The 25,952-nt window shown below is 35.4% G+C and overlaps 1 protein-coding gene across 4 annotated transcripts in view; it reads right to left on the bottom strand.

The window, feature by feature from the left end:
• The window catches only part of LOC117175851 (semaphorin-1A-like), a 545,745-nt gene that overhangs the window by 218,685 nt on the left and 301,108 nt on the right, over positions 1-25,952 (bottom strand). For all 4 annotated transcript variants that reach the window (XR_004467545.1, XM_033365637.1, XM_033365636.1 and 1 more), the window contains one exon: positions 535-631. Coding sequence is in view for 3 of the 4 variants with exons in the window: in XM_033365637.1 (XP_033221528.1) it covers positions 535-631 (97 nt within the window). In the remaining variant the exon portion in view is untranslated. The remainder of the gene's footprint in view (positions 1-534; positions 632-25,952) is intronic.

Raw genomic sequence — 25,952 nt, 5'->3', positions numbered from 1 at the left:
GGGAAAAATGCAGAAGGCGGCTGTCCTTGGGTCGCTCCGTGTTCTTAGGGTCCACGAGGCTTTTGCTGGATCGTCGTATTGATTCCTTTACAGACTGTAACCGCCTATCTTACGGTTGTGAGACGTGGTTATGGCTGAAATTTTACCGCGATTTCGCTGTAAGCGGGTGCAATTTTTCAGATTAGCACCCGCTCCCGGCGAAATCCTGCGGTTGTCCTTATGACAAATTTTTAATTATATATATATATATATATATATAGTATTCTTCAGTTAATAGCCCACATACGATTATGTGTATTATAGTTTATTTCTATACTCTTGTTAAATACCCATTTATTATTTCAATCGTCAAATAGATCGCCGTCACATTTTAACTGTCATATGTATCACCTCAACTTGAATAAATAAATACAAAAACAAACCAGATAAAAATTTTGGTAAGAAAATGAATTTGCCCACCAGGATTTTTTGGCTCTACTATCCGTATTGTATAATTAAAGGGAAATAGCTTTTTTATTCAAATTTTCAATTTACCTGCCGCCGACTAGAAGATAATTTCCATCTCTGAGTACTAGTCGAAAATAATCAGTATGTGTCTCGTTTCCAGTGAACCTGAATACATCTTCTGCACCTGAAAAATATGCTGCTTATAAAGAGGAACACGTTGGGAATTTATTTATATGATTAATATGATTTTTGACAAGAATTTACTTAAAATCTAAAAAGCTATAATGGATTAAAGATTACGTATTAAACTATTTGCATTAACTTCGCAAATAGAAAAATTGGAATGAAGATCTACAAATAAAAGTTGTAGTTCTCAGTGAAATAAGTAATTTTTTTCTATTAATATTTTTCAGTCAAATGAATTTTTTATATCTATATTATAATCCTCTGATGCTCGAAATCAGTCACTTATCAAAAACTTTTATATTACAAAAAGTTCTATCTCATCGAGTATTCGCACTATTACTTGAAAATTTTTGTGTTTCGATGAATATTCACGTAGAAAATGGTACACTTTACATGTTGTGCCATTTTCGATATGATTGAATATTTTCTACATTAACAATTGAATAAATAGAAAACTGGCATAGCAACATTCTGTTCCTCACTTCTATTGTACAGCAGTACTAGGCTAATGTAAGATGAATTTTTAAAAAAATGGACTAACAATGGCTCCTCGAGCACTTAGCCAAATTTTTAACTCTGTAATGGGACATTACTAAGTCAGCATTGAGCCAACTCTCGGCTTAACTCGCAAGTCAAGACTTGAACTCAATAGTGCGACAGTACTATACCGGTACCGGACCAAGACAGCAACGTTTGGCGCTGTACAACGCTCAGTGCTCTTCGCTTACAACTGGTGGTATTGTAAGTCCCGACATAACTCTAAATTTTCCATCCAGGTTTCTAATCCCTCTTGCATCTGGGATAGATTTTTAAGCTTTCCTGTTTAATGTTGATTCTGATATTTTTTCCCACATGATATCGCCTTTTCTAATTTTGCTTTTAGGATTCGCGACATTTTGAAACAAGAAACATCATGCATTTATAAAAAACATGACTTTTAAAACACGAAAAATAATGTGCTTCCAAAAGTCGCACAGGGGACGAAATTCCGAAAAGCTGACCAAACGTATAAAAGGTCCTTAAAATGGGCCAAATTTTCTTAAACATTAGTTTTTGGGGTCGTTGGTAGCGAATCCGATGTCAAAAATTCTAAAATCAAAATGGCCGATCCAACACGGCGAACAAATATGCCATATAAATTTTTTTTAAATTGCTATAATGGGGTTTTTAAGATCGCTGATTACGAATCCGCTGTTAAAAACTTTTAAAATGGCGGACCAATATGGCGGGCATGTATGCTAAATAAGCTTTTGATTTTTTTTGAAATCGCTATGAAGGGGTTTTTGAGTTCGTTGATTACGAATCAGATGTACAAAATTAGAAAATAAAAGAATCATGGATGCAATATGACGGACATTGAATTCATAATCAACGAGCTCAAAACACCCATTATATCAATTTTGAAAAGAATTAAAAGTTTATTCGGCATACTCGACCGCCATATTCGATCCATCATATTCCAGCAACTTTACAAACTACCTTACACTAATTAAAAAAAAAATTAAACATTTATTTAGCATACTTGCCCACCATATTGGATTTGCTATTTTGTATTAGGCATTTTTGACATCGGATTCGTCATCAACAACCCCAAAAACCAACTAGTAACAGAATTTGGTCCGTTTTATGGACATTTCATACTTTTGACCAGCTTATCGCTATTTCATACCACTGCTACACGCTCCGAGACACTTTTTAGAATTGTTCGCTAAATAACTCAGATTAGTTCAATCTGCAGCTATCTTCAGCTAGTTTTTTATATTTTGCACAAATGCAAACCAAATGTATAGATGGAAATAACTAGTTGGAACCTTTTGAAACTTTTTAGTTATAGTATTACATATTCAAAATTTTTAAAGCACGCTTTAAATACATTGTTGTAGATTAGGTAGTCTATAACCTTTCGTTAAATTATATCGAAATCGCACATAGATATTGGTAAAGTACGTATTCTGACAAAAACAGTACATTTCTGTAAATCAAAATAGATTGGAAATTAAACCGACTATACTATTCCGGTACCGACATTTTTTTCGATTATAGTCTAAACTTTTTAGACCATTAAAAATTATCCTTTTCGAACTTGATTCTTCGACTTTTTCCCAGGTTTTTGGGACTTCGCCCCTCCTTAGGTCGCAACATTTAAAAACAAGAAACAAATGTGTTCCCAAATTATGCGTTTGTATCCAAAAAGTTTATATTCACTCTTTTACAATTTTAGTTTGTATTAAAAAATTTTACTTTCACCTCTTTAAATTTTCATTCTTTAATCAACAATTTTACATCTTCCTTTTTATTTTTCTAGTCTTTTTACCTGCGTCTGGTGCAATTTACACTCAAAGGACACACAAGGTGCCTGACTCCCGACGCGATGTCTGATGTCCTTCCAAATGTCTACCTTTTTTCAACTACTTCTTCGAAAATTTAAATTATCACTGAGGCTTTGAACATATTTTTCCTATTTTTTATTGTTTCAATACCACTAATTATTTTTATCAGCCAAAAAGTATCAGAAGATGAACCGGGAAGTGTGCCTTGGCAGGGTTTATTTAGAATTCTTCAATATCAAAAGCTAGCGATAATAAATTATTCATGAAATGAAAAGCGGTGCAAAAAAACCTAGCCAGTTATATTTCTATGGGCCCCTTTCACGTATTAGAACCCAAAAGAATTGTTGAGCATTCCCGCGTCCCAAAAATCTGGCAGCAATGCTACCAGCTTTGCTATTTCAGTATCTGATAAAGCTGTTCCCCAAAATTTACTATGCAAAAACTAAAGTGGGAACTTTGACGGACTACATATTAGAAAGTTGACAAGCGGCAACTTTTCCAAAGGTTTATCGGCCACAGAAGCAGCTGCATAGGCATCATTCAACAGAGTCGTTCGAAACTTCTTCGGTGAAAGCAAAAGTGACGTTTACAGGAATTGTTACGGATCATCTGAGAAATTACCGTAAAATGGGCATTCGAATATCGTTTGAATGCTCAGCGATTATTTTTGGTTTCTAATGTGTGAAACTGGCCCAAAGAAATAAAACTTTCTCAGTTTTTCCGAATTTTATTTCAAAAATCCCCTTTGGCTGCTCAGTTCCAATATCATGTAAGCCTGCTATACAAATTGCAAATTTTAGATTAAACAATTTCAAATTGAAGACAACTAAATTAAAACTTTTAATTACTTTTTTCAATAACCGCTATTATTTATTTGCAATTTTACAGTTATTAGCAATAATAAATAAACTTTAAAAGTTTCAAATTATTATTTATTCACACTCTCTAAGTAGCAATTCGGCAATGTACAAAAATGACGTTTCATAATCAGAACGATTCCCTCATTAGATTATCTTAGGTCATCTCGCAGAAATCTATAGATTAAAATCAAAACATCTTTGAGTCGTTAAATATTATTTATAAGGATGACAGGGTGTGTACCCTCCATCTACATCTTAAGAAGTTACACACCTTGTCATTTTTACAATTTTAATATTTAACGAGTCAAAAATTTTTCGATTTTAATCTACAAATTTCTTAAATATGACCGAAGATAATCTGATGAAGGAATCGGTCTGATTGCGAAATGTCATATATGTACATTGCCGAATAAATAGTCTGGAAGAAGTCGATCAAATAAGGTTTTTCTTACCAATACAAATGCATAAAGGAATGCTCAAGATTTTTAGATAAAAATAGGATATTTCAAAGAATTATGGGTTTTTAAAGTAATGAAAAAAGTCACCATATTCTCGCTTTGCCTCGCATTGCCAACCGCTGCCTCCGGGACTAGTATCTACTACTTATCTACTATTTACAATATTTACAATTTGTTTACACCTACTTCCTCTCATATTTACAATCTTTCCTTTTTCATTCCTCTTCCTCCTTTCCTCTCTTCTTCTCCATTTTACTTAACACCTTCCTTCACCCATGTTACTGTCCTTTTTACCGCACTTTCATGCAACGATACCTTCATGCTTATCCCACTATTATCAGCCTTTCCATACTCCTCCAAGCACTGCTTCACTTTTGCATCCCCCCTTCAGTACAATTCATACATCCTCGTCTCTCTAGAAAGTCAGAACGTATTATACTCCTCCACGCATGCGCATCTCATCGTCTTTGTAAGTACCTGACATCCTGTGTCTCCTTTCTTAAACAAATATTGCGCTCTCTCCTTTGGCATAATTCACGCATATCTCCCGTTAAACCTTGACTCTCTTATTTTCTACTCCCCTTCTGCCTTTTCTCTCTGCATGACATTATTTTTAACCATCTCATATACCTTTCTTTCTTCCTCGCGCATCCTTCTCACTTCATCCATCTGCAATCCATTCGTTCTAAAATACCTTTTCATTTCCACCTCCATCTTGCAATTCCTACATCTGTTCTGCTTCTCCCACTAACACTTTCTAACCAGCTTACTTATCTCCTCTTCCAAAAATTTATCCTCATATTTAAACGCTCGACCCCCCGTTATAATCCCTAAACTCGTTCTTCCTGTCTCCCTTCTGACAATATAGTTAAGTGTATTCCGTGTCAACGCCAGTGTGCACTTTAGATACCTCTCCTGTATCCTATTTACCTTCTCACTTGCCTTCCACCCCCACACCTCCACTCCATAAAGTAAGAAACTCATTGCTAGCGAATCGAAAAATTTTATTCGTCTTCCAAAATCATCTGCGAACAACGTCTTTCCCAGCCCCACACCTACCTTATCACCACATTTGCCCTTCTTACTCTCTCTTATATGACCATCCACTCGCTCATTCCTCCGACACAGGAAGTCCAGGTACACACACTCTTTCACCTCCTGTATCATATTTTCCGTCCACTTCCACTCCCGTCGCTTATCCGTCTGACATGCTTTCCTGAACTTCATAACCTGAAACTTTTCCACATTAAACTCTTATCTATTTTTGTCAAACTATACGGACGCTAACTTACTTTTCAGATCCGCGTTTAAAATTGCAAAAAGCGTTGGGCTAAAAGCTCACCATTGCCTCAACCCGCTATCCGTCCAGAAACCCTCAGAGATTCCCTCCTCAGAGATTCCCTTCTCAACTTCTCTTCCAGATCTTTCTCCTTTTCCTACTTTTTCTTCTTACACATTAACCTAAACTCCTTCCTCATTTCTACGTACTCCTCCCTTTTCGCAGTTCCTTCTTTTCACTTCCTGCACTTCCTTTTTACCTTTTTTTTTACCTTTTTACATTCCCTATCTCACCAAGGCTTCACCGTTCCATTTTTCTTCTTTTTAAATACCTTCTTTTGCACACATCATTTCACTTCCTCTTTCAGATCCTTCCATATCTTTTACACCGACTCTCCATCAAAGCTTACCTTTTCCAACTGCTTCTGATACTTCTCTATCGCCTCCCTTGTCCCTGTCACCCTTGTCCGTAACTGCCCTTGTTTTCCACCATGTCTTCCGCTACCCTCGCCTCTTATCCACAAACTTAACAGCTTCTACCCTTGCATATTCATGACCACATAGTCTATCAACGATACTGCCACCTTACTCACATACGCATATTCTCCCTCCTCGTCCCCGTCTACCATACCATTCGCCAACGCCCAACCTCTATCCTTTATCCAGTCTCTTATAATCGTCCTAAAGTCAGTCTTTCTTTAATCCTTTCCATCCTATCCCTATTCTCCACAGTAACAAACTTATACGTTATCCCTTCTATTTTACTGCCCTCATTTGCACTCAGTTCCTTTGATCCATCCCTAAACCCTGTTATAATTTTCACATCAGTACTTTCTTTCCTCTTTACTCTGACAGCCTCCTAGAGCCTCCACCTATACACCCTGGGAAACTTTGGCTCTACTCTATCCTATTCCTTTAGCTGTACCCTCGTCTCTACCAGTCACACCACATCAAATTCCTAGATATACCTCCAGAAATCCTCATGTTTCTTCTTTACCCTTGCTACGTTCCAATACATCACCTTTACCACTTCTGCACTCTGCTTTACCACCACTCCCACACTTTTCACGAAACAAATGCCCCTGCATTCCCTTTAACACCTTCTTCTCCTCGTCCCATACCCAATTTTTCTCATCAACTTATATTTTCAGATACCCTACCTTTGCCGCCGTCCCTTCACTCTTCTCCTTCATAGCCCTGTCATTGAGCATTCTATGCCTATCCTTTTCCTTCCCCGTCAAATCTTCATCCATAAAAACCTTCTTATCATTTATCCCATTTTTGTTTCGCATTACTCCCAACTTGTTTCCTAGCTCTACAAATCGACAACTGCCACTTTATTCTTCTTTCTCCCCTCCAGCCTAACTTTCCCTAACTTGCCTTCAACCTAACCTATGCTCTGTAAGACCGCTTTCACTCCCTCCCTTTCTTCTGTGCTCTTTAGCTTTAACCTTTTTATAACAGTATTATTTCTCCTATCTGCCTTCCCTTTTCTCTCTATTCCCAACTGAAATGCCCTTATCTATTCCCTATCTGCTATTTCTTGCTGTTGATTCCTACGCTCCCCTACTTTCTCTCCTATAATATTCTCTACCTTCACCCAAATAACTTTCTTCTCGCTTTCCCCCTGTTAACTGCTTAATTTTATCTTCTTTTTCCTTCCTTACCGGCACCATATCCCTCTGCAATCATTCTACTTTCACCCACAGCCATTGTACCTCCGTTTCCCATGTCTCATCTCTTACCCTCATATTTTTCATCTGCTCCATAGTGCCCCTTACGTCTTCCCTCAACCCTCTGACCTCGCCTATCAACACCTCGAGAGTCTCCTTCTCCGCCTTTCCATTCATTTTTCGTTTCACGATTAAAAATGGTAAGTGAAATATTGAAAAAAATATATTCTTTAGAAAATATTATTTATTTAGAATATACCACCGACGTTGAAATAATTTCGATGCAGTGATAGTAGATTTCGGATATCTCGAGTGTGCACAAAAGTTATTACTGCGTATTTTTAGGATAGTTTGACCAAAAAATACACTGGGAGAATTGTTGCCCAAACTCAATACATCTGCGATTTACCATTGTCGGGTCGTTGTGCCAAATTATAATAGGCAGCGGTGCGGTGACGAGGGCGTCGAAACCAGGATCCAAACCAGAAATTATGTTTTGAGGATGCCCCCTAAGTATTTTCACCGAATATGAAAAAGATCGTTAGATCCCCTTTTTAAATAACTTAATATTTATTCTTTTTGATAAATTTATTTAAATTTTTTCGAAAGTAACAAGTAATAAGTAAAATTTTCTTTACTTAAAACTTTAAATTTTGTGCCCCAAAAAAAGCTCCTGTGTCATTAAGGGGATGTGATACTTCGTCGTGTGGTAAATCGGGTAAATATCCCAGAACATTTGTAATGGTTTAGTTTTTATTATAAACAATCATTTAAATCTCTTAAGATTTAAAAACGTGTCTAAAAATAATATTGAAGACATGAAGACAATTTTTCAGGATTTAAACAAATCTTAGGTAAACTGAATTTGTCAGAGTATCAAGAGATACTCCCGATATTAAGGGATCTGAGTTCGTTCTCCGTCCATGAAATCACTCCAAATGAATAGAGTACTACCGGGACCGCAAGCATGTTCGTTGCAGGTACTTTGTTCCTTGCCAACAGTTCGGAAGACCAAATCTGCCGGATGAGACGTTTGTATCTGCTTCGGAGATTTTCCTTTATAGATGTCACATCCTGAATAAGGCTATGTGGCACGCCCAGGTATGTATAAGTCTCTCCAGCGCAAAGGTGTCGTATACCGCTTCTATCGACGAGCTCAGGGTCTTCAGGCACACCATTAAGTTTTCCTCGCTTCAAATAAACCTTGGCGCATTTGTCTAATCCAAATTCCATTCCAATTTCCTTAGTATATCGTTCGACAATCCCTAAAGCTAGATGTAGTTGCTCTTTGTGTTTAGCATATATTTTAAGATCGTTCATGTAAAATACATGAGTGACCTTTTACTTTCGATCTGCAGGTTTTCCGCAAAAGTACCCGTCGGAATAGCGAAGTGCTAGAGATAGTGGCAATAATGTAAGGCAAAAGTGGAGTGGGCTCATGGTGTCGCCCTGAAAGACACCTCTCTGAAAGTTGACCTTCTTAGCTGTCACACGATTTTTCCCAGATGAGATAGTAAATCTGGTTTACCAAAGCGGCATCAATCTCTCTATGCAACTAACCACGCCTTTCTTTAAGCCTCGTTGTTCATACCTTTCTTGCCACACGGGTTCAATTGGTCGGACAATCCTATCATTTAGGATAGCTTATTTAGGAATCGGCTCTACCGACTTTAAATATGAGGTGGAAATACGGGCCGAATGCTGATGGGTTGAAGGAAACTTCTTTCACCAGAAGGTTTTGATACAATCTGGTGCCGGAGCGGAATAGTTCTTCATCCATCTTAATACTTTTCCCACTTCCTCGGTAGTAATGGGTGGGCATTCTTCATCAGGTATTATGAGGGTATCATACAGCTCCTTGAAGCTATTTATATTTTCTGAATCTTTGTTCAGTCTATGCTGTGCTTCGTAGACTTCTCCCCAAAATATTTCGACCTCCTCTGGTTTGTACGGGTGGTCGACAGTAACTGGAGGATCTTGGAAGAGTCAAAATGGGTCAGAAAGAAACCATATTCTCTCAACAATATGCTGCCTGATGGTCAGCAGCTTTGACTTGTTAAGTTTGTGATAACGGGTCCCGAGTTCGCGCGTGAACTTTCGAACCTTGGCGGTAAAATTCCTGCCAGATGCATCAGTTCGCATCGGCCAAAGCTCTCACTGCATTATACACACAATAATTGATAGCTTTGATGCGAAAAGTGCGAAAGGTTCGGGTGTTTCTCGCACCACGGAGCATGCAGCCGTGCCATGTAACCCCTTTCAGGGGCCACACTCGCATTGTAGCACTCTAGCAAGACGTGATTCAGTCGCTCCGTCCACCTAAAGGTCTCGAGATCCCGACGATGCATCGCATTTGTCTCCCCCAGCTCTAGATTGGTCGGCATTGTCGTTGTCGGCGGTCGTCCTTGGGTCGCTCCGTGTCCTCAGGGTACATGAGACTTTTGCTGGATCGTCGTATTGATTTCGTTACAGACTGTAACCACCTATCTCGCGATCGTACAACGTGGTTATGGCTTAAATTTTACTGCAATTTCGCTGGGATCAGGTGAAGTTTTTCAGATTAGCAATCGCTACCGGCGAAATTCTGCGGTTGTCCTTATGACAAACTTTTAATTGTGCGTGTGTGCCAGGATCGCATGCTTAACCCAATCTATGGTGTCTTAGCTTGTGGTCAAATCCACAAGGCTGCCTTTGAGTACCTCTTCATATGAGTCCCAAGGTTTATTCCCGGGGGTTTTTGATTTTTTTAACCGCCGATTTTCCTAGCGCTAACTGGAACAAGATATATTTGTGATACGAGAGAGACTGCTCGTCGGAGACTTTCCAGCATCACATCCCAACAACTGAGCATCCTGTTCTCCTGGCAGTGTTGAATTAGAGCATCCACCTTTCTAGGAATAGGGGGTCCATCATTATCGCCAAGGAAATAAGCCAAGGCGATATACAACTTTAGTTTGTCTGTTTGTGCCTTTTAGGAACCTTTTAGGAGTATATGGGGCCACACCTTTCCAAGCCACCAATCCTTTCCCTGTATAACTAGGTTTCTTGAATAAGGGGAATCCCCGTCTGCCCCACTGTCGTACTTCTAGTTAGAACTATCAAGGCGCCTTTGCCGGATGAAAATTTATGAGCATCACTGAGATTCCCCTCTCAGACATTAATAGACTAATACGGGACGTCTCTTGGTGTTCTTCCTCCTTTTGTGCATACAATGAGCAAAATAACGCTATACGGGCTTTCCATTTCTAGAAACCCCTAAGGTGGCCGTCCACCTTTCGCGGTTGTCATTATTTTTGTTTGCACTTACTGTTTCTCCCATTTCGGTCCCAGGACTAGCTAGGAAAATAAAGAACACTCCCTGCAAGTCGAGTTTTGCAGCGGGTTTTCCATATGTATGCTCCATATACTACGGGAATAAAAATATGATGGGGACAACCCACAGCTTAAGGTGGGATCCGAGCTACTAAGACCCGGTAAAAGTAGATGGGAAAATATCCAGAGGTACTGGCTCAGGGATCAAACCCCGTATTAAGTCAATTGTATGCTCGATTATATACTCATGCCGCCGCTGTCACAATAATACATGACTATTGTTCCGCAAACCATTCCTCTAAACCTTTTGCGTGTATCATAATATCATGCTGTAATACGCGTGTTATTGAACAAAGTTCTGTAGATTTTTTTTGCAGTTTTCGCTTTGTATCGATATAAAACCTTTCAAAAATAATATATCACGTAAGAATATTAAAATGAATACTAAAATAAAATAAATAAAACATCATATTGTGTAGGTGCAAAAACATAAAACGTGAAAATCTGTTACAAACTGCACGGAGCGACCGCAGCAAGAGCTGCCACTGCTTTTTTCACGAGCGGTTAGTGTCAAAATAAAATTTTTTGGAATGGCACGAGCCACAGTTGTCAACGCACTGACAACTCAATAATTCACACGAGCCGCTCGTGCTATGAGAAACAGCAGGTCGAGCTCTGTAACTATTGAGTTTAGCCCGGCCACTTCTTGGGAGTGACAAAAGAAGGGTGGAAATTCAAAAGTGTATAAGAGCCATTTTCCAAATTTTGCAAGCCGGAGGAAAAAGCTTTGCATTTTGACACTTTTAAATATTTTATTAATTTCTTCACTATTATTAGTAGATGATCATAAAATATATACCGTATCAAAGTTTTAAGCACTCGCGATAAAAATTACGAAAGATAGAGCCTTTTCAAATTTGTACACGTATAATCAAGGTAGCCCGGAAATTCAAAACTGTATAAGAACTAATAATGATCATGTTACACCGGGCGCTCAATATAGAAATTTAAAACGCATATATTAAAAGAGAAAGAGAACCTTGCAATTCTTGTGGTGGCATTAAATAGGTACTCTAAAGCCATTGGCATGAGCTTTGGACTGGACAAGTGTGTCTGCGTTCACCTATGCCAAGGAAGACAAGAAAATACATCAACGCGTGACGATCAGGATCTTCAACTCTCAGGTGGAAATACAATTCAACATCTTGGTAATGGACAAACCTATGCATATATTTGGTGCAGTAAAATGGAACGTCGATGAACTGAAGCAACTTGACCGAAGCACGCGCAAGATGATGACAATCCATCGAAGTCATCAGCCTAGATCTTCTGTACCTCGTATATACCGCCCCCGAGATAAAGGGGGACGAGGTTTGCTGAGCTTAAAGTGTCCTCATCAAAGAACGGTTGTCGCTATAGCCTGCTCAATTCTAAAAAGCACAGATTCTCTAATGTGACTTGTACACCAACATGAAGTAGTCAACGTTGTGACGTATCTCTGAGCCGCAGATAAGGCAGTAAAGGACCTTGGTCTTCCATTTGATTCCAGCGACACTACACATAGTCTAGCATCATTAACACCTTTGGCGCTTGAAAGTCATGTGCAGGAAGCAGAACATTCGCTTCTACTAAAGGAAAATGCTGACAAGCCCCTTCATGGCAAATTCTACGTCATTATAGGTAGAGAAGAGCTATCAATGGGTTTATCCAATGTGTTTCCCAAATCTGCTGAATTAAGATCGGAGACGTAAAGAAACGATTGGACATGTTCTCACTGGCGGTTCAAAGTATGCACGCTTCGGGTACATAGACAGATACATACATGTGCCCGAGGGGAACTAGAATCCGTTGTAGTGAATGATCAGTGTAAGATGTACTGAAATTTCTCGTTTTTCACCACTCAACGCATCAGTGCTACAAAGCCTCATATTTTCCTCCAAGATCCAAATACCAAGATAATTTACGTGATTACCTACGATAAAGAAATATATGGAGAGCTTGGGGCATTTGTTTTGACACCTTACATTAATGCCTTTAAAATAATGAATAAAATTATAAACGGATTTTTTACGTTGAAAAAACTTGAATCGAACGATACTATAACCAAATTTATTGATGAGTTACGCAAAGCGTTGTTGGCCATAAAAACATCAAAAAGGCTGAAATTGCATGTTCTACTTCAACAACTTAGCCAATATTTAGAGTTATCCAGACATGAGCACGGATTAGGATTGTGGTCTGAGCAAGCTGGAGAGGCATGCCACCATGAGGTGCTGAAGTTTTGGAATAAACGGAAAATTAATTTAATAAGCGACCCTTCTTATTCACAACGACTAAAAGGTGCAACCGTTGAGTTTTCATCCTTTCATATTTGAAGTAAATTAATTTTTTTTAATCAACACATTTCTTTAGATGTATCGTATTTTTCATGTATCACTAAAAGGTAAAACAAAAAACTCTTTTAAAAACTACATTATTTCAATATGTATTTATAAATAACACTGTTATTTATAAAATACTTCCAACTATCTTCAGTTTCCAAAAAAAAAATAAATATATGTTGTCTCTTTAAAGGTTTGATTTCTTCACTACATCATGGAATAAACTTTATAAAACTATAGTGTACAATGATATGTGTAAAATATCGCGTTTTTCCTGCTCCAAAAAAAATTTGTTAAGAAATGCAACTACGATTTGATAAGGGTACAGATCTGTACCGAAACGCGTCATCATCTCAATAAGATCTTGAAATAAATACGCAGCCACTGGTATTAGTCACAAACTGAATAATTTCATTCATTTACCAGTCCAAAACTAAAATAATTTGCTTTAAATTATTTTACCAATCATTATTATTTTCTATAGGATTTTTATAGCTATATTTTAAGCGTAAATTTAGTTTCTTAAAAAAAATTTAAAAGTTTAAAAAAATAGTTTTTAAATAAGGGGTCGATCAAGTATTACGCAAGCATAACCTTCCACATTCTTGACAAACCTATCCTTCTAGAAATAATCAATTGAGACCGATAAGAAACAATATAACTAATATCTCAATAGTTACGAATCGTGTATCTTAATTTTGTCAAAACGATTAGCAACGACTGAGCTTTTTGCATTTCCAATTGCTTCGAATCGGGTACTTGGAATTTGCCACGTGATGGCAGCACTTTTGTCTGGCGGGAATTATTTAAATACACTTATTTGCTTTTTCGGAATAATATACATTTGAAACAGTATATATTATGAAACAAAGTAAATAAAAATTTTGTAAATAATTCTTACCAGATGAAAGGGGTGCTACGAAAAATCTGCCAATTGTATTTTCTGTTAAAAATATAAAATCAAATACACGATAAAAATACAAAAGTTGATTCTGTGATAGTAAGGCAAAATTGTTATTTTTTATGATGAGCTCTTGGATTGTTTATTTTAGCGCAAGTTTCTATAAATGTTTATAAGTTTTCAAATTGGTTAAGATTTTTTTTAAAGTAAGCGAATAATTTAGAAACGTGAAACTTCAGAAAAACTGTTAAAGTATTATTTCATTATTTAAAAATGCCAAGCTGTTATTAATTGAATAAAATTAAACAATTAAAAATTAATATTAGAGATAATTTTTTTTTTGTTAGAAAGAGGTCTCAATTTTCAATTATTCGCAATTATTAATAGATAAATTCATCTGATAATGAACAAAGTTCTTATTAATTCAACTTTACAAATTTTTAGTTTATTGAAATACGAGGTGTGTTCAAAAAGTAAGTTGACTTTTCAATTTTCGCGGGCTACGTACATTCAAGTTTTAAATTTTTGTTTTGTTCTGTTGGTACACTCGTCACGATCATATGTTCACAGTTTTGACTATATAGCTCGTGTTGTTTTTCTGGCAGAGGCGTAAAAGGTTAGAAGGGTTTGGTGTGCTCGGCGATTTTCTTCTTTCGAAAAAAATGGAGCAAAGAGTTTTCATTAAATTTTGTGTGAAAAATGGAATTCAGTGCTCTAAAACTCTTGAAATGTTGAGAGTTGCATACGGTGAGTCTACTATGAGTAAGGAAAATGTGTATAAGTGGTACAAGCTGTTCCAAGCTTGTAAAAGATTTTCTGACCAAAAACAGCACCACAGTCATGCCTCAGCCTCCATATTCACCGGATTTGGCCCCCAGTGACTTTTTTCTTTTCCCAAAACTGAAGAAACCCATGAAAGGACATCGATTTTCAACGATTGAGGAGATAAAAACTGCATCGCTGAAAGCACTAATGATTGACGTAAAACCAACGTTTTCTATTATTCGCAAGGTAGCCACTAAAATTGAAGAAAAAATCTGGAATAATTACCTGGTTAAAAAATTTTTACACCAGTCAATAAAATTCAAAGTTTAAGTTTTTGAAGCTAAAAAATTCGTTATTTAAAGTATTTAAGAATAAATTTCAAATTAAACTAATCGAATTAGAAGTTTTCTGATCACTGAGCGTTCTAGATATTTAATTAAAACACTTAAAACAGCGATTTGAAGCTCAAACGTTCATTAATATATGTAAAAATGACAAGCCTCGTAGAAACTTTATAAATAAAGCATTTGAAATTGTACAATATGGATTCAGAAGCCTTTAACTTTGTTTAATTTAAAATTATGCCATGTGAAATTTTAGTATGAAAGATATACATTTTTAATCTTGTTAAACGTCCATACGGTTACATAAGATTTGACGGAATTATGAGAATGACAACTGGATATAAAGACCAAAAATAAACTTTTTTTCAGACTATTAAATTAAAAATTTGATCAAAATTACAGAAATATGTGGGCATTAATAACTATGTTTCAGGAAGAAGAAAATATAAAAAATTTCTTTGCTTATGGAAGGAAAACCATTTGTTGTGATGTATTCCGCACGTATTCAATTCGATTTTGAACCTAATGAAACCTAAATGCTAAATGAATCTAATACTATGCAATTAATAATTTCAAACCTTTAAATTAAAAATGTTTCATGATTAGGCATTACAAACCAATTTATTCGAAATATTCCAAATTTAAAATTTGAAATATTTAAAACTTAAATTGTCAAGAATTTTAAATCAAACATATTAAAAAATTCAAAATTGTTATATTTCAAGAAACTTAAAAGGAATAGATAGGTTTTTCTACTGAAAATTTAAGGAGTTACCTATAATTTATTTAGTCTGAGTTTTAAAATATTGGCGTCATCCTACCTTTTATTATGTTTCCAATCGTTTTCAATTGAGCATCCATTATTCTGAGTTAGGGGTCAAGTTTTATCTACAGTATTTTGATTTGGCCTTTATTATTCACATATTTTTTGTACATAAAACTTTTCTTAAATTACTGAAAATTTAATATCTAACCAATAAACCCGTGCACGTCTTGTGTGTTACAAATTAAAACTGCAGTTATTAATCGTGTCCAATCAATTATTTCTAGGAGGGTTCGGAATAGGAAAACTGTGAAAAATGATAAAAGGGTGCCTCCGTGAACTCGTTGTTAATAATTGATAATAATTTTTCAATTTAAAAAATATATTATTTATTTATTTACATATATTGTTCTATTCTAACGTGTGAAACACATATGAAAATGGCGTATTACATAGGATCGTATAAAAAAGGTAAGTATTATACAACCTATTCTCGCTCTACAGAACACTAATATGAATCGCATACATTTGTTAATGAAAATAACATCTGCAGATTTTTATAGACATTTAAAAACCAACGTCCCCTTAATTCGAGATATATAATAGAAATTATTGTACACAGCAGACGTCGAATTTAGTAACAAATTTTTGCAGGAGAAAGTTTCAATAAATAAGCAAATAACTACATTACCGGCACTAACTTTTTACAAATTATTTTTTACGCACATATTAGCAAAGATTCATTATTCTTAGATATCGAGACAGTACACTCGGAGAGATTCAATGCAAAAAATTAATTGAATTCCCGTGTGGAAATAGCCCAGGTTAGCCCTGGTACAACAAGGTTTCTGGTCGGGGACTGGCCGGGCTATGTAGTGGCGTGAAATCCTGGGACAAGTCTGCGCTACTTCTGCGACGATGATTTTTGTTATTAATTATAATTCAAATCAGTGCAAAACCAGTTTAAATGGTGTCCGGGTTTAGAAACAACTCAAGGCAAACACCTTCATTGATCCAAACTACTCCCAAGGACTGCCACCCACCCTTAAGCAAAATATTCATTTACATTCATCCTGATTGAGAGTACCCATTGAGATCGGTCATAAAATGTGTCTTTGGACACCCCTAACTACATATCCAAAAATAAAGAAAATCGCAGCCAAGGAAAACTTTTGAGGGTGGAAAAACAGTCATCCTTAACGAAAAAAAATAGTTAAAATTCCCCAAATTACCGGTGCCCATCGACACCGATCCTAAAATGTGTTTTCGAACACCCTTAACAACATATCCAAAAATAAAGAAAATCTCAGACAAGGCAAACTTTTGGGGGTGGAAAAACCGTCACCCCTAACGAAAAATAAATCGTTAAAATTCCCCAAATTAGCGGTGCCCATCGACACCGGTCCTAAAATGTGTCTTAGAACAACCTTAACAACATATACAAAAATGGAAAAAATCGCAGTCAAGGAAAACTTTTGGGGGTGGTAAAACCGTCACCCTTAACGAAAAAAAATCGGTAAAATTACCCAAATTACCGGTGCCCATTGTCACCGTTCCTAAAATGTGTCTTCGAACACCCTTAACAACATATCCAAAAATGAATGGTGTTGTTAAGAGCTTAGCCGTACGCTGGTCGGAGACTCACTGGACAAAATTGATGTCAAACCCCCAGTCGGGGGGCTGACTGGGCTCTGATCGGACAAATCTTATGATCGTATGTTCAGACGGTAGCTGGCCGGGCGCAGATAGGCAATAATAAAATTGTTGAACTTTGTTTGTAACTTAATTACTTTCTTTTATTTCATTAAACCTTACACGAAAGTTAAAAAACTTTTATCATTAGGAAATTTTCAACGTTCACGATTGAATTTCTGAGCCCCGTCGTTGAAAATTTAAAAAGTTCATAAAAAACTATATTTCCTGTCATTGTAAAAAGTTGTAACATAGTATAAAACGGGGGAAAAAAATATCACGCGAAGAAAAATTGTAATCGATTTAAATTTTTTATTTAAAAAGTAGTTTACTGATATTCCTGTTAAAAGTTCGTGTATTTTATATTTACATAACTCCGCATAATAATAAATAATTAGAAAAAGAGTACTTAAAAGTTGGTACTTTAACTTTTCTGAACTGTAGCTTATGAGGATGGCTTTTTCAACGAGTTTCAACTTGTCGATTTAGCGCAGTGATTAGCACTCCCGACTGCTAGGCGTTAGATTTAGGTATAGATATATGTAGGTTCGATACCGCGTAGCGTTAGAAATTTTATTTGTAATATAATGTTTAAAAATGTAATATATGTATTTACTCTAAACAGGACACTTAATATTTAAAGTCAAAATACTCGCAATCATTTAAAATTTATTTTTAAAATCTTTTTTGTCTCTCAAAGACTACGTGAAAATAGTTAACGTTGCCTGTATGCTGGAAGTGAGGAATTTTATATATTAATATGCTCCAATTCTACAGTAAAAAGGAATCAAATTGATCCCTCAACTCAGTAACAGATGCTCTTCATACAATTGAAACACGAATTATTTAAATCTAGTAAAGCAGCAATTAATCTTGTCCGGGCCACGGTCGAAATCCCTGGCCAGCACCCGGCCATGCTCCATGGCCGGACGCTGGCCAGCGCAGCGTGACGATGCTGGTCGGATTCCGACTAGAGACCCCGGCCAGCTCCAGACTCAAAGCCGGGCTCTCCAGCCGTAGACTGGCCAGCCCCCGACTTAAATTTCCACCTGGGTTATTATTACTATTATTATTTAATCAATTTAATCAATTTAATCAATTTAATCAATTTAATTAATTAAAATTAAAAATTAATTTAATTAATTTATTTTATTTAATTAATTTAATTATTCTACACAGCGCACATCGAATTTGATAGCAATTTTTTAAGGGCAAAATTTGAAAAGTATTTACTACGTCCTGATTCACAGATTTTATTATTATTATTTATATTTTTATTATTATTTATTTTATTTATATTTATTTATCATTATTATTGTTACTAAATTTGATGTCTGTCGTGTAGAATAATTAATTAGATATATAAATTAAACGATTAACTAAATTAATTAAATAATAATAGTAATAATAATTCAATTAATTTTTTACATTGAATCTCTCCAAGTGCACTGTCTCGATACCTAAGTATAATGAATCTTTGCGAATCAGGACGTAGAAAATAGTTTGTAAAAAGTAAGCGCCGGTAATGTAGTTATTTGCTTATTTGTTGTAAATTTTTCCTGAAAAATTTGTCACTAAATTCGCCGTCTGCTGTGTACAATAATTTCTATTATATATATACACATACACACACACACACACACAAACACACACATATATGAGTATTAAGAGGACGACGGTTTTTATATGTCTGCAAAAATCTGCAGATGTTGTTATTTTCATTAATAAATGTATGCGATTCATATTAGTGTTCTGTAAAGCAAAAATAAGTTATATAATACTTACCTTATTTATACGATCCTACGTAATGCGCCATTTCCATATGTGTTTCGCACGTTAGAACACAACAAGATATGATATTGCGGTGTTTCGGTTTGTAAGAGATTATATAAAAAATTACCCATGAAATACTGTTTTCTCTTGGCAATATTCAGAAACCCTGCTTACTTTCGATGGGTTGTTAAATGTACATGTTTAGGTAAGTCATAAATAAAACTATCACAGGCATTAAGTGTTCTCTTAAGTTTAGCATTAAGTTCATATCTGTTATGCCATCATATACTATGCAACCAAAATGAAAGTGGCGCCGAATCAAGTTCTTGACAAGAAGTATATGAGTGGAAACAGACAGGGTCATTATCGCTTCAAATGTTGGGAAAGGTGGTGACCCAATCACAGTTCACTTCGTTTTAGCAGGATTGAGTGAAAGCCGAATGGTAGTGGCCCAATGCACCACCCTGTCAATATCTTCATATACGAGAGCAAAGAGATTTGTTAAGGAACCAACAGGACACTTGCAGTACTTACTTGCAGTATTTAGAGGGTTTCAACGCTCCACCCAGATCCGAGGTTTACAAGTTAAAAATGAGAGAAGCAAGTATAAAACTCAGCGAAACTCCCCACCCTATCTCCATCCAGTCAGAATGCCCGCCTCTACTGTTTTTAAGTCGTTGAAATCGACAATTTTAGTACGATTTAAACCACCTAATTCCTATGTCTGAAAGCCTAAAGGACTTCAACTTAAGCAGGAGTTTTTTCGTTACAGAGTCAAATGCCTTAGAAAAGTCGAATAACACAAGAATCGTGATCTCGTTCTTGTATTATGCCATTTTATAATCATTCTCGACTTTAAAAGTTGCTGTTAATGTACTGTGTTTTGTTCGGAAGCCGGATTACTTTGGATCAATTAGGTTTTGGAAATCCAGATATTCATATAATTGACTGTGACCTATTTATTTAAATAATTTTGATAGTGCGCATAGGATGGAAATAGGGCGAAAATCTTTCAGGTATGTAGGGGAACTAATTTTTGGAATTGGGCGAATGATAGCGCTTTTCCAAATATCTGGAAATCTGGTATCGGAAAAATTACCGGGAGGGCCAGTTGAACCATTTTGATTGATATACCATCCGAGCCTATGAAATTTAATATAATTCACAAAATACACAAAATACGTGATACGTTTAGGGGAGGGTGGGGGTCTGCCAATTTATCATTTTTCATGTTAAGACTAATGGAAAAAGTATCACGCAGGGGGGGGGGGGCAGAAGCTCCTGAAAATTGTATCACGTGATAATAGATTTTATGCTTTCATGATGATTCATTTTGATAAAAAGAGATATTTCGGGTTTTGCTCGTGTAAAAAACCACGAATTGTTTGCCGTCGTTTCGTGAACATTGCAGTTCACATCTTCAGGGCTGACCTGAAATTGAGGTATCATGTAATGATGTTCTTAGGTATACTTTCTACGGTGCCTGTGATTGGCCATAGCGCCCCACATTGGACCGCATATCGTTTGACCAATCCCAACGGATTAAAAAACTTTCCACCCAAAAACAAAAAACAAAATTTGACAAATTACTTCCAGTAAAGCAAGCTAAACTAACAAATACAGTAAAAAACATCTCTAACCACCCTCTCAACAATGAAATGATTTCAGCCTTATCTAAAGGACATAATTTTGCTGTAGCTCCATCGAAAATACCAAAAGAAGAAATAATCAGCAATTTAGAATCCACAATATATACCCTTTCACCCGAAAAAGCAAATGACATACGACGCAGGACGGCCAACATTTTACGCCAAGTTCAAGTTCCATCCTCAAACACGAGTGAAACCCGAAATATCTCTTTTTATCAAAATGTATCACGTATTTTGTGAATGGCCCCTGTATGAGTAACTGTAAATATGTTTAATAAATCATTTGAAAGAAAATTGCTATCAGGACATTAAAACTTGGGAGGTATGATGTGTAATCCTCTCAGAAGACGCCAAATGTTTTTATTTTTTATTTTAATTGCATTGTAGGTGTATCCATTACACAAGTCCTTAATTTTAGTTTGAACGAGATTCCTGATGTTTAGATATTTAACTTTTATGACGCTGTATTAGTTCGTTTGGTTAGTCTACGCCTATTACCGCGCTCCTTTATAAGATATTTTACTTCAGGGGTAATCCTAGGTGTAAGTATTTTAAACTTCTGAGGAGTATGCAAAGGCGCATATAGGTCAAAAGCTGATATCAGATTAGCAGTCAGCTTTTTACATTTCGTATTGAAATTTTCAGCTTGTAATAAACTCTCCCAGTCATAGGTCATGAGGTGCTCCTGAAATTTAGCCACGTAAATAGAGCCTATATTACGCGCCTGTGTTTGAATGTGGCCAGTGAATTCTGGACACGAGACTATGTAATTGATCTTTATAAGTTCATGATTAGACAGGAACGGTGAAGGGTGCTGTGCGTATAAATCAAGTTTTTCCATCTCGTCGAAATCATTAAATCAATACGTGTACTGATGCATTCAGTGTGGTGTTTAGAATTATGGGAAACAATTGAGAGCCCAGAAGATTGTATAACGGTTATAATGTAATTGTTGTAGTTACTGCTTTCATTTAAATTTATATCAAAATGTATTGTAAACTCCGATTCAAATGCAGTGTCATCAGTTGCATTCGGCGGCTTATATACAACACCAGCTTAGATTCCGTTAATATATGTACCAATCTCTACTAAAGGAACTCCAGTGTTGGATAGTTCGCCTTGGGGCACACCCCCCTAGTAAAACTTTCAAGACTTTCATGCACATAGAAATGTATGATTTGGAGTTAACCAAGTCTCAGAAACTGCGATTAAGTGGTGAAAGCAATTCTGAAAAAAGGTTTAAATTCCTGATAAAGAGCTAAGAGAGATTGATCATTCATGTCAGGAGAGGTAAAAAAATAATTATAACTGTAAATAACGATCCGCGAGGAAAGGAACCTTAGGGTTTAATAATCGATTTTCATTTTTTTGAAGCTATCGATAGATCTTGAATTGCTCTTGCGGATGATCCGAGAAATCCAGCCCCATCACTTTGCACACATCTTTCCGTTCTGTATCCGTGTGACTCGAGCTCCTTTGGCTATATTATTCCAGAATAGTAATATAAATAATTATACATTAATAACAAAATATATGACAAATTTAAAATGCATTATTATTAACATTTTTAGGATCCTCCATAAACTAAGTGACCAATTAGTGAGGGGGAGGGGCCACGCGAATAACTACGAATTGTAAGAAGTTGAGGCGGGGGGGCTCTAGTGGAAGTAACAAACTTCGTTAAAAGTGTGGCTGCTCTGTTCAAAATTTGTCTTTTTGATTGCAGATTCATCTCTTTGGTGCAAAATTGAACTATTTCGTTAAAAATTCGATTCTATAAATTTATCTCTTACACTTGCATTTGAAGTTTAATCTTCTCTAGTTTAAAAATCAATTGAAATATCATTAATTACAATTTTCGTTATGAATCAATCCCTTCTATTTGACTATTAAACAGCTTGGTTTAAAATTCTTTTTCTTTGGTTGAAATAGACTGCTTTTAATTTCAAATAAAAATATTTTACGTTCAAATATCGAGTACTAGAAGTTTTTGTCGAGAATTTATCTTTTTGGTTTTAAAATTACTATCTTCGTATATATCAACTTTTTTCAGTAAAAATGCAGCTATTAGTTTTCCAATTCAGCTTTTTGTTAAAAATTCTACTATTTCGGTAGAAAATTCAACTATATGATGAAACTTTTAACTATTTACTTAAAAAATTAACTACTTGGTAGAAAATGAATTTTTTTGTGCAAAATTCGTCCTGTCAGATTGAAAATTAAACTTTTTTAGTGTAAGATTTATGAGTTTTGTTGAAAATTCGTATTTTTTAGTAGAAAATTAATCTTTCTTTTTTTTTAAAATCATCATTTTGGTTGAGGATTCAACTATTTTGTTAAAAATTATTTTTTTTTTAAATTAAGTTTTTAAAATCAAAACATAACAAGGTCATTTTTGTTTAAAAAATTATATTTTTTATTTGAAAATTCAACTGATTGGTTAAAAATTCATCTCTATTAATTAAAAATTACTTTCTTGGTTAAAATTTAAATATTTTGTCGAAAATTTAATGATTTTATTGAAAATTATAATATTTTTGTAAATCCTTCTTTACAGTCGAAAATTCCGTGTATAGCCAACGTTAGGTTATGGATGACCCCTTAATTCGAGTTTACTTCTATTTAAATCGCATTTTTCACTTATCTATGCGTCAGATTAAGCTGCAACCAAACAATTCAATTGTTAACAAAAAAAATTATTGAAAAAGACGGATTTTGAACAAAATGAATAAATTTTTAACCAAAAAGTTTAATTTTTTATTAACTTTATTTATCTTCAACTTCAAAAGTAAAATTTGAATGAAGTAGTTTAACGTTCAGGCAACATGTTCAAATTTCGACCTAAAAAGATGAATTTTTAACACACACAAACCCAAAAAAATTCTTTGCGAAATTTATGCGCAGCCTCAAACGTGTACGTGCTTTAATATTTTCTACGAACCCTAGCCATATAATTGAAAAATATTAATAAAATAGAATTTATCGCCTTATCATAATTTTAATTTGAAAAGTACATTTAATCCACTTTCTACCCTCTTTCTTCCTGAAAAATATTCTGTAAATAGTAGCGACAGGTAAAAATATCGTGGGCTTTTATAACATGTGTAAGGAGCCATGTCTTTAAAAAAAGTGCGTATAGCCAGCAAAAGAAGACAGCGTAAATCGAAAAGGTCCGAAGGTCCCTAGTTACACGAACAAGGAGCGAGAAGTTTGTCGTAATAGACCGAGGGCTCAGAACATAAATGGCAACGTGGTACGGATAAGGCCAATTTTCACCTAAGATGTTCGTCTGATGATAAGGAACGTAAAAATGGGGGCCTTACAAGTGGGAGTGGATGCGTTTACCAGTGACGACCTGCCAAAGTTGCAAATTTTAGACAGTTAACTAACGTGATAGCACCTGCGCATTGTCAAGTACTTACCTGGATGGAAAATTGTTGCCGGGCGGCTTCGAAGTCGCCGGACATTCAGGTGAAATTTCTTGAAATCGATTTTACAGGAAAAAGGTTGAGACAAAAGTTGGCCCACTCCCATAGATGCATATTTTCATTATTATATCATTTTTTGATAAAATTGATACATTTGGAGAAAACATCGATTAAAGGAATACCATAACAATAAAAAGCCGTTTTTCTTAACAACAAATCATTTTTTCGAAAATTATTAAAAGACCAAAGGTACTATATTAAGGTATACTCCAAGATTAATAAAAAGTATTTTATCAAAATGTTAATACGTACTAAGTTATTCGCATTTTTCCTTCTTTTTCCCATTTTTTCTTTCACCTGCTTTATCCTTGGCAATTCAAAAGAAAGTGTGCTAAAAATTAGTAAACGAATAGAGTAAGTCACATGCAAGGAATTAGTGTCAGCCACTTTCAGGTAAACTAATAACTTATTCAGCTATATTGTGGTGGCAAGAAACCACCCTCGGAAAGCGAAAACCCACATCTAATTAATAACTATCCAAAATTCTTGTAAATGTCCAATTCAGTTCGAAATTAATACATATACGATCATTTAATAGCTTAGAAAATTAATAAAAAGCATCCCTCTAATCATGGTCCTAGCGGAACATCTCAGACGGACACCAAAAAACCACCCCTAATAAAATCCAATATTTAAAAATTCGGAAAATCGACAAACAGGCAAAGGGTAATAAAAATGTGGGTGTTTAACGTCCTGAAAAATTATCCCTTTTGTTCCCCTGACTGGCTGTTTTTTTCGTTTGTCCGAATTTTCAAAAATTGAATTTCATTAGAAGTGGTTTTTTGGTATTCGACCGAGGTGTTCTGCCACTACCATAATTAGAGGGATGCTTTTTATTAATTTTCTAAGCTATTAAATGATCGTATATGTATTAATTTCGCACTGAATTTGACATTTCCTGAATTTTGGGAACTTATTAATTAGGGGTGGGTTTTCGATTTCCGAGCGAGGTTTCCTACCACCACAATTGTCGGGGTAACAAAAAGGATCATTTTCCAGGACGTTAAACACCCCACTTTTTATTATCCTCTGCTTGTTTTTGTCGATTTTCCGAATTTAAAAAAATTTTATTTCATAAGGGGTGTTTTTTTTTGTATTGGACCGAGGTGCTGTGCCACTACCATAATTAGGGGGATACTTTCTATTAATTTTCCTAGCTATTGAATGATCGTATATGTATTAATTTCAAACTGAATTGGACATTTCCTAGAATTTTGGGAACTTATTAATTAGTGGTGGGTTTTCGGTTTTCAAGCGAGGTTTCGTACCACCAGCATTAGTCGGGGAAACAAAAGAGGTAATTTTTCAAGACGTTCCACGCCCAACTTTTTATTAACCTTTGCCTGTTTTTGTCAATTTTCCGAATTTTCAAAAATTGCATTTCATTAGGGGTGGATTTTTGGTATTCGACCGAGGTGTTCTGTCACTACCATAATTAGAGGGATGCTTTTTATTCATTTTCTAAGCTATTAAATGATCGTATATGTATTAATTTATAACTGAATTGGACATTTCCTAGAATTTTGGGAACTTATTAATTAGTGGTGGGTTTTCGATTTTCAAGTGAGTTTTCCTACCACCAGCATTAGTCGGGGAAACAAAAGAGGTAATTTTTCAAGACGTTCAACGCCCAACTTTTTATTAACCTTTGC

Source organism: Belonocnema kinseyi, chromosome 7 (assembly GCF_010883055.1).
Source record: "Belonocnema kinseyi isolate 2016_QV_RU_SX_M_011 chromosome 7, B_treatae_v1, whole genome shotgun sequence".
Lineage (NCBI taxonomy): Eukaryota > Metazoa > Arthropoda > Insecta > Hymenoptera > Cynipidae > Belonocnema > Belonocnema kinseyi.
This window is presented reverse-complemented; position numbering and strand designations above follow the sequence as displayed.